Raw genomic sequence first — 17,708 nt, 5'->3', positions numbered from 1 at the left:
GAGGAAGGACATTCTTGCCATAGAGGGAGTGCAGAGAAGGTTCACCAGACTGATTCCTGGGATGTCAGGACTGTCTTATGAAGAAAGACTGGATAGACTTGGTTTATACTCTCTAGAATTTAGGAGATTGAGAGGGGATCTTATAGAAACTTACAAAATTCTTAAGGGGTTGGACAGGCTAGATGCAGGAAGATTGTTCCCGATGTTGGGGAAGTCCAGGACAAGGGGTCACAGTTTAAGGATAAAGGGGGAAATCCTTTAAAACCGAGATGAGAAGAACTTTTTTTCACACAGAGAGTGGTGAATCTCTGGAACTCTCTGCCAAAGAGGGTAGTTGAGGCCAGTTCATTGGCTATATTTAAGAGGGAGTTAGATGTGGCCCTTGTGGCTAAGGGGATCAGAGGGTATGGAGAGAAGGCAGGTACAGGATACTGAGTTGGATGATCAGACATGATCATATTGAATGGCCGAATGGCCTACTCCTGCACCTAATTTCTATGTTTCTATAATAACACCCTCTCTTCCTATCTCTCGCCCTCTCTCCAGCACGGTGACAGACTGCGTGCAGTTAGTGCTGGATCATGTTTAATCTGTGTGTTTATTAAAGAGTTAAGTAAAGTTACAAGTGTGTGAGATTCACTTCTTTACACTACCTGTCCCACTGAATTACTCTGGGATTTGGTGTCAATGGTGTAAACCAGCATCTGCAGTTCCTTACTAAGCAAACAGTATTGGTTTGGGAGGTGCATTCCAGGTGAATGTATTTTGTAGATGGTCTGTATTGCAGCCATTGCATGGAAGTGGTGGAGTGTATGTACACTTAGCATAGGGGAATGGAGTGTGGGGAAAGCTTTATCCCGGATGGCGTTGAAGTTCTTCGGAGATGTTGCCGTTGCACTCACCCAGGTGAGCAGAGAGTATTTTCTCATGATCCTGACTTGTGCCTCGTAGATAGTGGAAAGGTCTTGGAGTGTCAAGAAGTGAGTCGTTTAGTTTAGTTTAGAGATACAGCATGGAAACAGGCCCATTAGCCACCAGTGTCCGCGCTGACCATGTACCCTGCACACTAACACTATCCTACACACACTAGGGCTAATCTACAATGTTACCAAGCAAATTAATCTACAAACCTGTACGTCTTTGGAGTGTGGGAGGAAACTGGAGCACCTGACGAAAAATTACGCAGGTCACAGGGAGAACGTACAAACTCCGTACAGGCAGCACCTGTAGTCAGGATCGAACCGGGGTCTCTGGTGCTGTTAGGCAGCAACTCTACCATTGCGTAACTATGCTTCCCACTGTGCCGGCTACATCTTGCAGTCTGCTCTCTTGTCATGGCACTTATGTGGCTGGCCCACATGAAACCTGATCAATGGTCATCCTTAAGATAACAATGGAGATGAGATTCGATGAACACCATCTGAAGAAGGGTCTCGACCCAAAACGTCACCCATTCCTTCCCTGCTGAGATGCTGCCCGTCCTGCTGAGTTACTCCAGCTTTTTGTGTCTATCTTCAGTTTAAACCAGCATCTGCAGTTCCTTCTTCCATTTTGTGTGTACCATCCTTCACACACTTGTTTGTGGCCTTCTCCAGTTTTCAGTGGAGGCTCATGAAATCTGGGTTTCAGAAAGTTGCAGAGGGTCCTGATATTAATCCTTCCGCACTGCTCCCACCAAACGTGGGGCATTTTAAATTGAGGACAAGTTTTCTAAATTTTAACTTGTTCAGGTAATGAATTAATAGAATTTATAAAGTAGCCACAGATCATAGAACCATGCATATATTTTTGATCCCCTAAGAGGATTAATTGTGAAGTTAATTCAGTGGTCAAATAGCTAATCTTTGCTCTTGTGTTTTGATTGTTATGCAGGGCCGCTGAGGAGCTGGACATGTGGCAGGCCAAAGCTGTTCCCGTTAATGCACAGTCAATAGCATCAGCAGTCCATTGGATTGAGAATCTTTGTCATACGGCAGCAACCAGCAAGACAAGTGCGGTGGAGGCTGTGTTACAAGCAACAAGTGATAAAACTGTGAGACATTGCGTTTGTTTCATAGACACAAGCAGATGCCAAGTTCTAAAATGCCTTAATGTGTTTCCAGACATTAAATTAAATATGACCCTTCGATTTAATTGTCCGCCAAGCATCATTCTTACCACGTATCCGACATCCATAAAATAAATGTAGGGGGTGGCGCGGCGGTAGATTTGCTGCCTTACAGCGCCAGAGACCCGGGTTCTGTTCTGACTACGGGTGCTGTCTGTACGGACTTTGTACGTTCTCTGTGCCCCACCTGGACAACGCACCTATTTCTCCTCTCTCTTCCCCATCTACATTGTCTGGCTTCACAATTGTCTCTGGCTAAGATGGACGGTGGCGCAGCGGTAGAGTTGCTGCCTTACAGCACTTGCAGCGCCAGAGACCCGGGCTCGACCCTGACTACGGGTGCTGTCTGTACGGAGTTGATACGTTCTCCCCATGACCGGTGGGTTTTCTCCGAGACCTTCCATCTTTAATCCCACACTCCAAAGACGTACAGGTGTGCAGGTTATTTGGCTTGGTGAATGTGTAAATTTTCCCTAGTGAGTGTAGGATAGTGTTCGTGTGCGGGGATCGCTGGTCGGCGCGGACTCGGTGGGCTGCAGGGTTCCGCGCTACATCTCTAATACTGAAACAAATTAAAACTGGACTATTTTGGGTTTTAACTCTTCAGCTCCAGAGGAGCTAGTATAAAGTTAATAAAATACACGATTGGATGTAAAAGAATAGTACAAGCCACCCACGGATAACAAACAGGTTCCCCTTTTACAGACATCTCTAAGTCGAATTTTGGTCATCAGCTGGCAAACAGACATATGGCAAATCTGTCATAACTACAGCATTGTAATGTTTGATTCCATGATACTTTGTGCTCAGGTACAGTGAAATGCTTTGTTTTGCATACAACCTGGTAAAATCATACAGCAGGCCTCACCTAGGCAGTAGACAAATGTCGCCACGTTTTGGTGCTGACATAGTTACAAATGTTCACAGAATAGTTCACTGCATGTGGCAACAGGCATCCCCCCCCCCCCCCCCCCCTCCCCCCCCCCCCCCTCCCCCTCCCCCCCCCCCCCCCTTCCCTCCTCTCCCCTACCCCCCCCTTCCCTCCTCTCCCCTACCCCCCCCCCCTTCCCTCCTCTCCCCTACCCCCCCCCCCCTTCCTCCTCTCCCCTACCCCCCCCCCCTCCCTCCGCCAGGCCCCCTTCATTCTCGGCGCCCCCCCCCCCCCCCACTGAGTCCTCCATCTTTACATCATTGGAATGGCATCAAATGCACATAAGAGTGAGTTGGAAAGAACATTTATTGATGGTGGAGAGAGAGAAAGGAAACTAGTTCTGCCACTCATAAACATAAACCAATGTTTTGAATGTAACAATATTATGAGACCTCATTGTTATGTTTGAGTGTCCATAATTCAGGTCTTTGTTGGGTGTAACTTTATAAGCCTGATTGAAAAATTGCATAAACAATTTACATTGCACATATTATTTTCTCGCATAATGTGGAGCATATTTTTTGAATGAGTGGTTTTTGGCACCAGGCCTTGTACCTTGGATGCCTATATTGAAACTTGGGCATTAGAATAGTGAACCCTGCTTCATTATTTATTCATTAATTTCAGATCTGCATTCCTGTCAAGTGCTGCAGTGACTACATAGCTGTGGCACTAAGACAAGCATATTTAATCAGATAAACTGTACATTGGTTTACATGAACTGTACACTGCAAGGGCCAGGAAGCGAGCGGGCAAGATCATCTCTGACCCCTCTCACCCTGGCCACAAACTCTTTGAATCACTTCCCTCTGGAAGGCGACTCCGGATTGTCAAAGCTGCCCCAGCCAGACATAAAAACAGTTTTTATCCACGAGTAGCTGCTCTACTCAACAGCCAATAGTCTGTAGCCTCCCTTTGATCTGGTATTTTGTTGGTTCACATGCTTGATCAATGGTGTTTTATCATTAATGTTTTATTATTATTATTATTATTGTTATTATTAATGTTTAGTATTTTCTGAGTTATTCATAACTGTCACTGTATGTCATGTTGTTACTTGTGGGCAGAGCACCAAGGCAAATTCCTTGTAGGTGAATATTTGACTATAAACTTACTTACTAAAGTCAAAAGATAAATATAAGAGAAACAGCAAAAAAATACAACCAAGAAATATCTTCCTCGCCCAGTTTGAGGAAGGGTCTCGACCCGAAACATCATCCGTTCCTTCTCTCCAGAGATGCTGCTTGTCCCGCTGAGTTACTCCAGCATTTTGTGTCTATCTTCGGTGTAAACCAGCATCTAGAGTTCCTTCCTACGCAAATATCTTCCCCTGTAACTTGCTGAGACAGATGATTTGGGAATGCAACCTTCCCACTGGGATGGATCGGTCAGTCCACTCTTGTTGTGTTTGTCCATTTTAACCATATAACAATTACAGCACGGAAACAGGCCATCTCGGCCCTACAAGTCCGTGCCGAACAACGTTTTTTTTTTTCCCCTTAGTCCCACCTGCCTGCACTCATACCATAACCCTCCATTCCTTCTCATCCATATGCCTATCCAATTTATTTTTAAATGATACCAATGAACCTGCCTCCACCACTTCCACTGGAAGCTCATTCCACACCGCTACCACTCTCTGAGTAAAGAAGTTCCCCCTCATATTACCCCTAAACTTCTGTCCCTTAATTCAGTCATGTCCTCTTGTTTGAATCTTCCCTATTCTCAAAGGGAAAAGCTTGTCCACATCAACTCTGTCTATCCGTCTCATCATTTTAAAGACCTCTATCAAGTCCCCCCTTAACCTTCTGTGCTCCAGAGAATAAAGACCTAACTTATTCAACCTATCTCTGTAACTTAGTTGTCGAAACCCAGGCAACATTCTAGTAAATCTCCTCTGTACTCTCTCTATTTTGTTGACATCTTTCCTATAATTGGGCGACCAAAATTGTACACCATACTCCAGATTTGGTCTCACCAATGCCTTGTACAATTTTAACATTACATCCCAGCTTCTATACTCAATGCTCTGATTTATAAAGGCCAGCATACCAAAAGCTTTCCTTACCACCCTATCTATATGAGATTCCACCTTCAAGGAACTATGCACGGTTATACCCAGATCCCTCTGTTCAACTGTATTCTTCAATTCCCTACCATTTACCATGTACGTCCTATTTTGATTTGTCCTGCCAAGGTGTAGCACCTCACATTTATCAGCATTAAACTCCATCTGCCATCTTTCAGCCCATTTTTCCAAATGGCCTAAATCACTCTGTAGACTTTGGAAATCCTCTTCATTATCCACAACACCCCCTATCTTGGTATCATCTGCATACTTACTAATCCAATTTACCACACCTTCATCCAGATCATTGATGTACATGACAAACAACAAAGGACCCAACACAGATCCCTGAGGCACCCCACTTGCTTTTTGCTTTTAAGAATGAAACCAATGGAATAATTATAACGTTTTTTTTAATTGCAGATTGAAGCCATCTATTTTTTTGCTGCGGGAGATGGTCCTCAGGGAATGAGGGAGCTTTTGCGTCAGAAGTTGGCAAATAGCCCTCGCCCAGTTCACACCATCTCGTTCAACGCGAAGGAGGAAGCAACAATCCGGTTTATGAAAGAATTGGCTCAAAGCACTGCAGGAAGGTAGGACAATAAAACGGCAAGAGACAATCGTAAAGGGCCTGTCCCACCAGCATGCGATTGCATGCGTTTAGCGCGACCAAACGTGGTGGCTTGAGGCGTCGCCAATTCCAACCGTGGAGGCGTATGGAGTTGTGCGGGGCTGGTCCCGACATCATACTCACCAATCAGCTGGGCAGGAGGCGGGCCGACTGAATTTGGACGTCGCATGGCGTCGGGCGGTGACGTCATCACGCAGGGCGGTGACTTAATTGCGCAACGCCACACGTTAGGCGTACGCCGTCAAGACGCTGCGTACGCCGTCAAGACGCTGCGTACGACGTCGGGACGCTGCTTACGGCATCAAGACGCTGCTTACGGCATCAAGACGCTGCGTACGACGTCGAGGCGCTGCGTACGGCCTCAATGCGGGCCGACAGGCCGTTGTCGCGCGGGATTTTCAGACGGTGCAAAATATTTGGAGCCCCGCATGATGTCGGGACCAGCCCCGCACAACTCCATACGTCTCCGGTGATCGAAGTGGGACCGGCCCTGCGAGGCCGTATGCCTAAAAGCGGCCACGTTTGGTCGCGCTAGACGCATGCTATCACATGCTGGTGGATCAGGCCCTTAAACTCCTTCTGACACAGCCTGAATTTATAGAGCATGGGATCATTGGTGTTTTGCAGAATTTGTTTTACTTCTGAAATGCCCAAGTTTGCACTTTGCTTTTGACTTTAGAGATAGAGCATGGAAACAAGCCCTTCGGCCCACCGAGTATGCGCCAACCAGCCATCACCCCGTACAATAACACTATGTACATGCTAGGGACAATTTACAATTTACAGAAGCCAATTAACCTTTTTGGGATGTGTAATGAAACCAGAGCACCAAGAGAAAACAGGGAGAACGTACTAACTCTGTACAGACAGCATCCAGAGTCAGGATCGAACCTAGATGTCGAACGCTGCAAGGCAGCACCTCTACCACTGTGCAGCCCAAAAAGCACCAAGAGATCACACCAAAATTGGTGGTATAGTAGGCAGTGAAGATGGTCAAGGATGCAACTGGACATTGATCAGCTGGGATAGTGGACACATACAACAATACAATACAATACAATACAAATTTATTGTCATTTGAGCCCCAGTGAGACTCAAACGAAATGTTGTTTCCACAGCCATACAAACAAAGACAATGTCCTACAGACATACACACAATTAAATTCACACAAACATCCATCACAGTGAACCCAGTGTGATGGAAGGCAAAGTCTTTTCTCTCCCCTGCTCTCAATTTCTCTCCCGATGTCCAAGCCCCAGGCGGGTGATGATAAGTCCCACGGCCATGAAGCCGCGCCAGGTGATGTACGGTCCCGGTCCGGGTTGTTCCAACCCCGCGATACGGGCTGGAGAAGTCGCGTTGTGGGAGCTCCGGGAAGCGGTCTCTCTCCCCCCGGACCCGCGAGCTCCCGATGTCCCAGTTCACCGGACCTGCGGCTGCGTTGCTGGAGCCTCCGAGCCCCAGGAGTCGCGTTGCAGCAGCGAGTCACCACCGCTCCCCACGCTCCGATGGTGAGTAGTCCGCAGCTCCGCAGTCTCCCGAGCCCCCGGGTCATTCAGGTTGGAGGCCGCTCCACGGTGCTAGGCCCCAACGACAACGGAGACCCAACAGGGAAAAGGTCGGGTCTCCCGGACAGGGAAGAGATTTAAACAGTTTCCCCCTCCCCCCCCGCCCCCCACATGTACACATTTAAAAACACTATTAAAAAACACCAAACACTACATTTAACTAGACAAAAAATAAAAAAAAAGACAGACAGGCTGTAGGGGCCGCTGCAACGGGTGAGTCGCGCCGCCAACCAATGAAAGGGATATTAAATTTAATTCACACAGTAGCAAAATTATGCATTTTAGGAAGTTCCCAATAACTGACAATACAGGTAGACAGGGTGATGAAGAAGAGGCATGGTAAACTTGCTTTTATTGATTGCAAGAGCTTTGTTGTACAAAACAATGGTTAGGCTGCACTTGGAGTTTCCTGAGCCATTCTGGATATTACACGACAGAAAAATTGTGGTTAGCCTTGGGAGGGTGTAGAAAGATTCACAAGCATGTTCAATCAATCAATCAATCAACCTTTATTGTCATCTTGCAAGCAACAGTTGTACAGTGCAAAATGAAAAGACGTTTCCCAGGGAATAGCGGAGCTTCGCACATGAAATTTAAAACGTTTCACACATAATAACACTAAAAACAATCCATCCCTGATGGAACAGTATAAATAAATAGTTAAAAGCAGGTAAAACACAACGTTAAAATACAATAAACCAATCATAAAAATGTCCGGGGCAGCTGATTTGAGTGGCCAGTGCCAGTTATTAAAGTGTCCGTGCCAGCCGCAGAATCAAGTGACTGTGAGTACAGAGTGACTGTTTAGCAGCCTCACAGCCTGTGGTAGGAAGCTGTTTAGCAGTCTTGTAGTCCGGGCTTTGATGCTTCGATATCTCTTGCCTGATAGCAGGAGATCCAGGTGTGTGTGGAGGGGGTGCAGTTTGTGCTTAGCAATTCTCTGAGCTTTTTTCAGACAGCGGCTCTGGAACAGTTCTTGTACCGAGGGTAGCGAGACGCCAATGATCCTCTCTGCTCCCCTCACTACCCTCTGCAGAGCCTTCCTGTCCGGGTTGCAGTTGCAGGTGGAGTACCACGTATTTATGCAGTACGTGAGTACAGACTCCACCGTACCCCTGTAGAAAGTCCTGAGGATGTTGGTGGGGAGTGAGGCCTGTGAGGGCTTGAGTTATTATGAGAGATTGGATAGGCTTGGTTTTTCTGGAGTGAAGGAGGCTAAGAGGTGACATGATAGAGGTATATAAAATCATGAGAGGTATAGATATGGTAGATAGGCAGAGTCTGAATGTAGGGACGACTAAGAGGCTTGCAGTGTAGCTGCTGCTGCTGCTGGCGCCGACAATGGCGGCCACGGTGTACTGCTCCTTGCTGTTTTGTATGTGTTTGTTCGTTTGTGTCGTCTGTGAAAACCCTGCAAAGATTACTTTCACGAGCGAAGTACTCATAAACATCGGACATACGGTACCTCCAAACATCGTTCCAGATTTCTCAACTCTTTGAATCACTTCCCTCTGGAAGGCGACTCCGGACTGTCAAAGCTGCCACAGCCAGACATAAAAACAGCTTTTATCCACGGGTAGTTGCTCTACTCGACAGCCAAAAATTTGTAGCCTCCCTTTCATCTGGTATTTTGTTGGTTCACAGGCTTGATCAATGGTGTTTTGTCATTAATGTTTTATTATTATTAATGTTTAGTGTTTTCTGAGTCATTCATAACTGTCACTGTATGTCATGTTTTACTTGTGGGCGGAGCACCAAGGCAAATTCCTTGTATGTGAATACTTGGCCAATAAACTTACTTACTTACTTAAACTTACTTACTTAAAGCTAGAGGGCATTGGTTTAAGGTGAGAGGGAAGACGGTTAAAGGGGATCTCTCACAACATCAGGAACTATAACTACATTTAAAAGACAAAAGTGCTGGAGTAACTTAACGGGTCAGGTAGCATCTCTAGAGAACATGGATAGGTGACATTTTGGGTTGAGACCCTTCTTCAGACCACCTTAAGGCCAGTTCCCTACCACATTTTGTACTGCCTCTACTTTTTTCCAGTTTTCTACCTCCCCCCAACCCCCCCCCCCCCCCCCCCCCCCCCCCCCCCCCCCCCCCCCCCCCCCCCCCCCCCCCCCCCCCCCCCCCCCCCCCCCCCCCCCCCCCCCCCCCACACACACACACACACAGTCAGTCTGAACTAGGCTCTTTCAGACAAAACATCACCTATCCATGTTTTCTAAAGATGCTGCCTGACCTGCTGTGTTGCTCCAGCACTTTGTGCCCTTTTGTGTATTAGAAAACATAGAAAATAGGTGCAGGAGGAGGCCATTCAGCCCTTCGAGCCAGCACCGCCATTCCTTATGATCATGGCTGATCATCCCCAATCAATAACCCGTGCCTGCCTTCTCCCCATATCCCTTGATTGCCCCTAGAGCTCTATCTAACTCTCTCTTAAATCCATCCAGTGAATTGGCCTCCACTGCCCTCTGTGGCAGGGAATTCCACAAATTCACAACTCTCTGGGTGAAAAGGTTTTTTTTTCTCACCTCAGTCTTAAATGGCCTCCCCTTTATTCTAAGACTGTGGCCCCTGGTTCTGGACTCGCCCAACATCGGGAACATTTTTCCAGCATTCCAATGTCCATTCCTTTTATAATTTTTAATGTTTCTATAAGATATCCCCTCATCCTTCTAAACTTCAGTGAATACAAGCCTAGTCTTTTCAATCTTTCCTCGTATGACAGTCCCGCCATCCCAGGGATCAATCCCGTGAACCTACCCTGCACTGCCTCAATCACAAGGATGTCCTTCCTCAAATGGGGAGATCAAAACTGTACACAATACTCCAGATGTGGTCTCACCAGCATCTGCAGTTCTTTGTTTCAGCATTTAAGAGGTAACAGGCTCTCTAAACGAGCAAGGCATGGAGGAATGTAGCAGAGATATGATGGGCCGAAGGGTCTATTTTCTATGCTGTCTGATGTTGTGATACATTGCTGGACTCGAATCATTCAGCCCACGATGTCCTTGTCGACCACGATGCTATTTTAAACTGTGCATCTGCGTGCACATGATCTATAACCCTCAATTCCCGGCCTGTTTGTGTCTGTCTAACAGCCTTTGCATCTGCTTCCACCACTTCCTCCATGCAGACTGTTCCCGACACCTACCACTCACTATATTTTAAAAAAAAAACACTGACTCATAAATCTCCTTTGAACTTCCGCCTTTCACCTTAAACTGATGACGTCTAAGTGGTTGACGTTTCCACCCTGAAGAAGAGACTCCAACTAGCTACACAATTTACGCCTTGAATAATTCTTATAAACTTCCATCAAGTCTCCCCTCAACCTCCGATGCCCTTGAGAAAAGGATCCAAGTGTGTCCCACCTCTCCGTACAGCCCGTACTCTCTAATCCATGCAACATCCTGGTGAACATCTTCTGCAACTTCCCCAAAGCCTCCACATCCTTCCTGTAATGGGACGACCAGAATAGTACCCAGTACTCCAACTGCGACTGAATCAATTTTTTTTTTTACAGCAGAAACACAATTTCCCGACATTTATACTCGGCACCCTTTAGTTTAGTTTAGTTTAGAGATACAGTGCGGAAACAGGCCCTTCGGCCCTCCGGGCCCACGCCAACCAGCGATCCCCGCACATTAACACTAAACTACACCCACTGGGGACAATTTGTACATTTACCAAGCCAATTAACCTAAAACCCTGTACGTCTTTGGAATGTGGTAGGAAACCGATGCTGGTCACGGGGAGAACGTGCAAACTCCATAAAGACAGCACCGATAAATCGGACCTGGGTCTCCGGCGCTGCATTCGCTGTAATGCCCCTGTCCCACTTAGGAAACCTGAACGGAAACCTCTGGAGACTTTGCTCCCCACCCAAGGTTTCCGTGCAGTTCCCGGAGGTTGCAGGTGGTTGCCGGAGGTTGCAGGTAGTGGAAGCAGGTAGGGAGACTGACAAAAACCTCCGGGAACCGCACGGAAACCTTGGGTGGGGCGCAAAGTTTCCAGAGGTTTCCGTTCGGGATTCCTAAGTGGGACAGGGGCATAAGGCAGCAACTCTACCGCTGCACTATCGTGACTGCCCTGACCCAGCGTAGAGTTGCTGCCTTACAGCGAATGCAGCGCCGGAGACCCAGGTTCGATTTATCGATGCTATCTTTGTGGAGTTTGTACGTTCTCCCCGTGACCTGCGTGGGTTTTCTCCGAGATCTTCGGTTTCCTACCACATTCCATCGGGAAATCGCTGCTGTAAAAAAAAAAAATTGTTTTTGCCGCAGTTGGAGTACTGGGTACTATTCTGGCCGTCCCATTACAGGAAGGATTTGGAGGCTTTGGGGAAGTTGCAGATGTTCACCAGGATGTCGCATGGATTAGAAAGTACGAGCTGTACAGAGAGGTGGGACACACATGGATCATAGAAACATAGAAAATAGGTGCAGGTGTAGGCCATTCGGCCCTTTGAGCCTGCACCCGCCATTCAATATGATCATGGCTGATCATCCAACTCAGTATCCTGTACCCGCCTTCTCTCCATACCCCCTGATCCCTTTAGCCACAAGGGCCACATGTAACTCCCTCTTAAATATAGCCCATGAACTGGCCTCAACTACCTTCTGTGGCAGAGAGTTCCAGAGACTCACCACTCTCTGCGTGAAAATTTTTTTTCTCATCTCGGTCCTAAAGGATTTTGCCTTTATCCTTAAACTGTGACCCCTTGTCCTGGGCTTCCCCAACCTCGGGAACAATCTTCCTGCATCTAGCCTGTCCAACCCCTTAAGAATTTTGTAAGTTTCTGTAAGATCCCCCTCAATCTTCTAAATTCTAGCGAGTACAAGCCGAGTCTATCCAGTCTTTCTTCATATGAAAGTCCTGACATCCCAGGAATCAGTCTGGTGAACCTTCTCTGTACTCCCTCTAAGGCAAGGATGTCCTTCCTCAGGTTTGGAGACCAAAACTGTACACAATACTCCAGGTGTGGTCTCACCAATACCCTGGACAACTGCAGTAGAACCTCCCTGCTTCTATACTCAAATCCTTTTGCTATGAATGCTAACATACCATTCGCTGTCTTCACTGCCTGCTGCACCTGCATGCCTACTTTCAATGACTGGTGTACCATGACACCCAGGTCTCGTTGCATCTCCCCTTTTCCTAATCGGCCACCATTCAAATAATAGTCTACTTTCCTGTTTTTGCCACCAAAGTGGATAACCTCACATTTATCCACATTATACTGCATCTGCCATGCATTTGCCCACTCACCCAGCCCAGGATCATTTTGTCAAGAGCATCGGAGGCTGAGGAGAGACCCCTACTTTAGATGAAGCTCTCACTAGGGTCTCTTCAATACCCCGTAATACTGCTCTCTCTCCCCATCCCCCCCACTCGCAACAAGGGCAGAGTCCCCATAGTCCTCACCTTTCACCCCACTAGCCGTCACATACAACAAATAGTCCTCCGTCAGTTTTGCCACCTCCAACGTGACCCCACCACTCGCCACATCTTCCCATCTCCCCCCCTGTCTGCTTTCCGTAAAGACCGCTCCGTCCACAACTCCCTTGTCTTCCTCCCGTACCACCCCGTCCCCGGGCACTTTCCCTTGCAACCGCAAGAGATGCTACACATGTCGCTTTACCTCCCCCCTCGACTCCATTCAAGGACCCAAGCAGTCGTTCCAGGTGCGACGGAGGTTCACCTGCACCTCCTCCAACCTCATCTATTGCATCCGCTGCTCTAGATGTCAGCTGATCTACATCGGTGAGACCAAGCGTAGGCTTGCCGATCGTTTCGCCGAACACCTCCACTCGGTCATCATTAACCAACCTGATCTCCCTGTGGCTCAGCACTTTAACTCCCCCTCCCATTCCAAATCCGACCTTTCTGTCCTGGGCCTCCTCCATGGCCAGAGTGAGCACCACCTGAAATTGGAGGAGTGGCACCTCGTATTCCGCTTGGGCAGTCTGCACCCTAGCGGCATAAACATTGACTTCTCCAATTTACGGTAGCCCTTGCTGTCTCCTCCCCTTCTCAGCTCTCCCTCAGCCCTCTGGCTCCTCCACTTCCTTTCTCCTTTCTTCTCCCCGCCCTCCCCACCCTACATCAGTCTGAAGAAGGGTTTCGGCCTGAAACTTTGCCTATTTCCTTCGCTCTATAGATGCTGCTGCACCCGCTGAGTTTCTCCAGCATTTTTGTCTAGCACGCATGAAAGATTGACTGTCCATTTCCTTACACAGACGCTGCCTGATCGGCTGAATTCCTCAAGACTATTTGTTGTTCCACGTTCCAGCATCTGCTGTCCCTTGTGTCACAATTTTACTACTCCAATGCCGTATGTCTTTATCACTTTATGTGCTTGTGTTGTCACTTTCAGAGAGTCATACCGCACCTAAATAAGCCCTTTGGCCCAACTCATCCATCCAAGCTAGTCCCACTTTCCCATAACAGAAAAAAGGCACCAAGTGCTTGAGTGATTTCAGAAGAAGGGTCCTGACCTGATATGATTAATGCCTTAATATTCCGAGTCAGCCTACCATGAAGGACCTTGCCAAAACCCTTACAAAAATCAATGTATACGCCATCCAGCTGATTACATGCATCAATCATCTTCATCACCTCTTGTAAAATGTCAAGGCACGATCTCCCCCACACAAAGCCATGATGACTCGCCCTAATAATTCTCTGCTTTTCCAAATGCCCAGGCTGTTGCAGGAAGAGGGGTGCAAATGTGTAGAGAGTCAAGGAATGGGGTGGTAGTGATCAGTGGGTTAGATGAGTTGGAGTGGACCTTCAGCAGCTCCTGAAGGTCGTAGTGTTATTGGTATTCTGCAGCAAAGACATCCTGGCATGATAGAAACATAGAAAATAGGTGCAAGAGTAGGCCATTCGGCCTTTCGAGCCTGCACCGCCATTCAATATGATCATGGCTGATCATCCAACTCAGTATCTTGTACCTGCCTTCTCTCCATACCCCCTGATCCCTTTAGCCACAAGGGCCACATCTAACTCCCTCTTAAATATAGCCAATGAACTGGCCTCAACTACCTTCTGTGGCAGAGAATTCCAGAGATTCACCACTCTCTGTGTGAAAAATGTTCTTCCCATCACGGTCCTAAAAGATTTCCCCCTTATCCTTAAACTGTGACCCCTTGTTCTGGACTTCCCCAACATCGGGAACAATCTTCCTGCATCTACCCTGTCCAACCCCTTAAGAATTTTGTAAGTTTCTATAAGATCCCCCCCCCCTCAATCTTCTAAATTCTAGCGAGTACAAGCCGAGTCTATCCAGTCTTTCTTCATATGAAAGTCCTGACATCCCAGGAATCGGTCTGGTGAACCTTCTCCGTACTCCCTGTACACCTTGACATGATCCATGCAGTGTCCACAATTTCCAATATAATTTCTCACTGAAATTGAACGGTGTAACATAGAAAATCACAATAGCACATGATCAATTTTCCAGGCATAATTGTGTAGTGACAGAATATAGTGGTTATGAATCCCGGTTTCTGCTATGTTAGGGGTGGCACCGTGGTGTATCAAGTAGAGTTCCCGCCTTACAGCTCCAGAGACCCAGGTTCAATGCTGACTTCGGATGTTAACTATGTGTAGTGTACATTCTCCCTGTGACTCCGTGGGTTTCTTCCGAATACTCCGATTTCAACCCTACATCCCAAAGATGTGTGAGTTGGTAAGTTAGAGAGTCATAGAGTGATGGTGTTGAAACAGGCCCTTCGGCCCATCTTGCCCACACTGGCCAACATGTCCCAGCTACACTAGTCCCACCTGCCTGCGCTTGGTCCATATGCCTCCAAACATGGCCTATCCATGTACCTGCCTAACTGTTTCGTAAACATTAGAAACATAGACATAGAAATTAGGTGCAGGAGTAGGCCATTCGGCCCTTCGAGCCTGCACCGCCATTCAATATGATCATGGCTGATCATCCAACTCAGTATCCCGTACCTGCCTTCTCTCCATACCCCCTGATCCCCTTAGCCACAAGGGCCACATCTAACTCCCTCTTAAATATAGCCAATGAACTGGCCTCAACTACCCTCTTTGTGGCAGAGAGTTCCAGAGATTCACCACTCTCTGTGTGAAAAAAGTTCTTCTCATCTTGGTTTTAAAGGATTTCCCCCTTATCCTTAAGCTGTGACCCCTTGTCCTGGACTTCCCTAACAGCGGGAACATTGGGATAGTTCCAGCCTCAACTACCTCCTCTGGCAGCTTGTTCCATACACCCACCACCCTTTGTGTGAAAAAGTTACCCCTCAGATTCCTATTAAATCTTTTCCGCTTCACCTTGAACCCGTGTCCTCTGATTCTCGATTTCCGTACTCTGGGCAAGTGATTCTGTCCATTTACCCGATCTATTCCTCTCATGATTTTATACACCTCCATAAGATCACCCCTCATCCTCCTGCGCTCCAAGGAATCGAGTCTAGCCTACAACCTCTCCCTACAGCTCACACCCTCTAGTCCTGGCAACATCCTCGTAAAAGTGAATTGGCCTCTGTAAATTGCCCCCAGTGTATAAGTGAGTGAAAAAATCAGGGCAAATTGACGGAATGGAGAGAATAAAGTGGGATTAGTGTAGTGAGGATTAATTTAAAGGGGTGTTTGATAAAGGGGTTTTGGTGCACTGAAGGTCCTGTTTCCATGCTATATATCTCAATGATTCAATAATCCTCAAACTGCTGATGATAGGTCACAGTTCTGAAATACTAACCCTGTTTCTCTTTCGAAAGATTCTTCCTGACTTAGTTTAATTTTCGAGGAAACAGGCCTTTTGGTCCAACTGGTCCACGCCGACCAGTGATCCCTGTACACTAGCACTAGCCTACACACTAGCACCAATTTACAATCTGTACCGAAGCCAATTAACCTATAAATCTGTACGTCTGGAGCGTGGGAGGAAACTGGAGCACCCGGGGAAAATCCACGCAGTCACGGGGAGAACGTACAAACTCTGTACAGACAACACCTGTAGTCAGGATCGAACCTGTGTTTCTGGCGCTGTAAGGCAGCAACTCTACCGCTACGCCACCATGCCACACCTATTTTTTGAGTATTTCTATGTTATTCTGTTTTTAAAACCAGCACCCACTGTATTGTGCTTTCTACTTATTATCCTGTCCTGTTGATTGAATAATTTCTGTTTGGTCAACAATGGCCTATTAGCCTTTACAGTAACAAACTGTCTTAATTTTCTCATGCCCAGGTGTTTGTAGAGAAATGGTGGACAAAACTGTACAAAAACTGCCTTGTGATACATTCTCCTTTCCCCACTTTGAGGCCACATTGAATGTGGTTCCTTGCTATGGTGGAGTCCTCTGGGTTATGAACTTTTCCATGGCCATGCTACTGTATGTATGTAGCCAAATGAGCCGATAGTGTTTTCCTTCACTTTAACATCATATAATCATATAACAATTACAGCACAGAAACAGGCCACCTCGGCCCTACAAGTCCGTGCCGAACACTTATTTTCCCCTAGTCCCATCTACCTGCACTCAGACCATAACCCTCCATTCCTTTCCCATCCATGTAACTATCCAATTTATTTTTAAATGATAAAATCGAACCTGCCTCCACCACTTCCACTGGAAGCTCATTCCACACAGCTACCACTCTCTGAGTAAAGAATTTCCCCCTCATGTTATCCCTAAACTTCTGTCCCTTAATTCTGAAGTAATGTCCTCGTGTTTGAATCTTCCCTATTCTCAATGGGAAAAGCTTATCCACATCAACTCTGTCTATCCCTCTCATCATTTTAAAGACCTCTATCAAGTCCCCCCTTAACCTTCTGCACTCCAAAGAATAAAGACCTAACTTATTCAACCTTTCTTTGTAACTTAGTTGCTGAAACCCAGGCAACATTCTAGTAAATCTCCTCTGTACTCTCTCTATTTTGTTGACATCCTTCCAATAATTGGGCGACCAAAATTGTACACCATACTCCAGAATTGGTCTCACCAATGCCTTGTACAAATTTAACATTACATCCCAACTTCTATACTCATTGCTCTGATTTATGAAGGCTAGCATACCAAAAGCTTTCTTTACCACCCTATCTACATGAGATTCCACCTTCAGGGAACTGAGCACAGTTATTCCTAGATCCCTCTGTTCAACTGCATTCCTCAATTTGCTACCATTTACCATGTACGTCCTATTTTGATTTGTCCTACCAAGATGTAGCACCTCACACTTATCAACATTAAACTCCATCTGCCATCTTTCAGCCCATTCTTTCAAATGGCCTAAATCTCTCTGTAGACTTTGGAAATCTACTTCATTATCCACAACACCACCTATCTTAGTATCATCTGCATACTTACTAATCCAATTTACCACACCATCATCCAGATCATTGATGTACAT

General features: G+C 46.8%; 1 protein-coding gene across 1 annotated transcript in view; it reads left to right on the top strand.

Annotated features, from left to right (window-relative positions):
* Positions 1–17,708, top strand: part of LOC129697806 (von Willebrand factor A domain-containing protein 3B-like) — a 179,331-nt gene that overhangs the window by 33,556 nt on the left and 128,067 nt on the right. Inside the window, exons 4-5 of the mRNA XM_055636433.1 lie at positions 1,873–2,032; positions 5,530–5,699. Of these exons, the coding sequence (XP_055492408.1) occupies positions 1,873–2,032; positions 5,530–5,699 (330 nt within the window). The remainder of the gene's footprint in view (positions 1–1,872; positions 2,033–5,529; positions 5,700–17,708) is intronic.

Source organism: Leucoraja erinacea, chromosome 6, assembly GCF_028641065.1.
Source record: "Leucoraja erinacea ecotype New England chromosome 6, Leri_hhj_1, whole genome shotgun sequence".
Taxonomy (NCBI): Eukaryota; Metazoa; Chordata; class Chondrichthyes; order Rajiformes; family Rajidae; genus Leucoraja; species Leucoraja erinaceus.
Note: the sequence above shows the minus strand (reverse complement) of the source record. Positions and strands in the feature narration are given on the sequence as shown.